This window comes from Histoplasma capsulatum, genomic scaffold (genome assembly GCF_000149585.1).
Source record: "Histoplasma capsulatum NAm1 scaffold_8 genomic scaffold, whole genome shotgun sequence".
Taxonomy (NCBI): Eukaryota; Fungi; Ascomycota; class Eurotiomycetes; order Onygenales; family Ajellomycetaceae; genus Histoplasma; species Histoplasma mississippiense.
Window position 1 is genome coordinate 493,079 of NW_001813975.1, and position 2,298 is coordinate 495,376.

Here is a 2,298-nt window from a genome sequence, read left to right on the forward strand (position 1 = left end):
TGAGCGACGTGGGTTGAACCTGAGGGTATCTCTTTCCCATGTTAACATGTGATTTGGGGCAACGACAGATAAAATTACAAAAAGAAATCATTGAAGTTTTAGAATATTGCAAAACAGCACGGCCATAGTAATAGTTTGGTCACTTCTAAGGTTATAGCACGGAAAACGTGTTGATGTTCACAGGGTGCTTCGAACGCTTGAATCACGCGAGTAAACCTACGCCGGTTGTGTGTGAGAGAGGGAGAAAGAAGAAGAACGTGCTGGCACGGTTGTCACTGACTCGTAGACCCGCCATCCCGCCCTAGTTCCATCCCGTCTCATTCTTCAAGCACAAGTTTGTCCCAGGCAGAATGTATCATTGAAGTATGGAGCGGGATGGAACGGGATAACAAATCTCCGTCCCAGTTTCATCTCATCCCAATGCTTCAAGCACAAGCTTCTCCCAATAGGATAGAATAGAAACAGAAGGAGAGGAGAAAATGGGACAAACTAGTTGTTTAAGAGACAACAAAGTAGTATGAAACCACCAATGCTCGTTGATTACTTATCGGAGAGAGTGCCCCACCTGTGCGGTGCAATCCTACCGCACGTGACCTCCACACATTCTCTGTACCCTCTATCACCACGGCGCTGGTGGTGATTGAGCTCTTTTGCCCTAGTGGCCTATAATATATTACAAATATGGTTAGTCAGCAATTGAACAAACCCCGCCAAGCTCATTTGTGGCTTGTGCACATACCAGGTCATGGCGGCTGTTAACGAGCGTTTTCTGTCTGTGGACCTTTGTACGGAGTAAGTACACTGTGTATACTCCGTACAGCTACTACATGGTCGGCACGCACTCAGGCGGAACAGCAGTTTTTGTGCTATTCCGCTGGCTTCGATGTGGATGAGGCGGGGAGCGGTGCCGGAAGTCAAGTCTCTTGGTCTGGTGAGTTTATGGCTCCAGGCCTCTCCCACGCAGTTGGGAACTAATGACGAAATCGCCCCTACGGGCCTGATTTTCTCCACTACTTTATATCAAAAGGAAGTGGGAAGCTAGTTGGTTGGGTTATCTGAATGACGCCATTTAGTCAATTGTTGATTGGGCTGATATTCTTAACTGGGTCCCTGGACAAATCAACAGAGATATGTGAAAAGATTGAGGCTGCTTCCGACTCCCAAAGTTCCGAGCGCGTTGACTGTTCCACTCTTCTTCGGAAGCTAGTGGAGACTCGAGGTTAATGAGGGAAAGCAGTGGCTTTCTCCTTGTCCGACTTCCTGTCTCCATAAAATGTCTCTTGTGGAAATGTTTGCCTCCGCCCCCTAGGGCAGACAGATACTCACCGACAGCGGAGAAGTCACCCCCGCGGAAAATGGCAAAGGCAGAGAGATCCCGATATCTTTTTTGGCCTCTTATAATTCTCTTTTTTTTGCTTTTTTTTTACAAGAATCGACAATGGACGAATGTGAAACATGGATCTGAGCACGCCTTCGAGATGCCAAATTGCCAAGGAGGGAGGTCTAGGCTAGGCTGACAGGCAAAACGCACAGATATGGGACGTAATTGGAAACGCGGAAGCGCTATGGGACACTCCCGGTGACTAGGGTGTCTGTGTGGGGATTGGCTGCAAAGCATAGAAAAAGAAAAGACAAACTGCGGATGTTTGGGCGGACCTACGATGTATTTTCTACACCGCATGTATCTATGGACTACGAGCAGAGGGCGATCAATGATTTCGAATGGCCTTGGGATATCTGATTCTCAATTTTATCTCAGTTGATCAGAGTAAAATCCTGTGCCGTGTACCCGCGTATGCTATTGACGTCAGTAAAAAAAAAAAAAGAGTTCCTCCAAAAGATGACTTCCAACAACTCACTGGCGAGAAAACAAGTCAACTCAACCCCTTCTATAGAGATCGTTGGAGAAATCATGGTTACACTGCTAGACTAATGAAGCAGCAACTAAAATCCGGGCCCTCAAGTCTCGACGCAACTGAGTGAAATGAAAGGATGTCTGCAGCAGCCAAACCATAGAAAGAGAAGAACTTTCTTTTTATGTCCACGAGATGTTATAAGCCGTATCCCATCATTCGAACCACTTGGGCCGAAAATTTCGCCAATAAGGAATAGAAATGATCAAAAACAATAGTTGTCAAAATTTGCCCAATTGGGAGAGACATTCTTTACGCTGCGGTGCAAAGTAGATAGGGGGAGAAGCCGTCGCCATATTTTCCTCTATCCTCCACTTTCTAGCTCCTTGAATTTAAAGGCCACCTCGGCTACCCGATGTATCTTTGAACTCCTCCCGGCGCATGC

General features: G+C 46.7%; 1 protein-coding gene across 1 annotated transcript; it reads right to left on the reverse strand.

The window, feature by feature from the left end:
- Positions 1-540: 540 nt before the first annotated feature.
- Positions 541-1,270, reverse strand: HCAG_07142 (predicted protein; the record flags this gene model as incomplete). The annotated part of the gene is made up of 3 exons (XM_001537670.1): positions 541-663; positions 740-773; positions 1,125-1,270. 3 exons carry the CDS (start codon positions 1,268-1,270, stop codon positions 541-543), a joined length of 303 nt encoding a protein of 100 aa, XP_001537720.1.
- Positions 1,271-2,298: the final 1,028 nt, after the last annotated feature.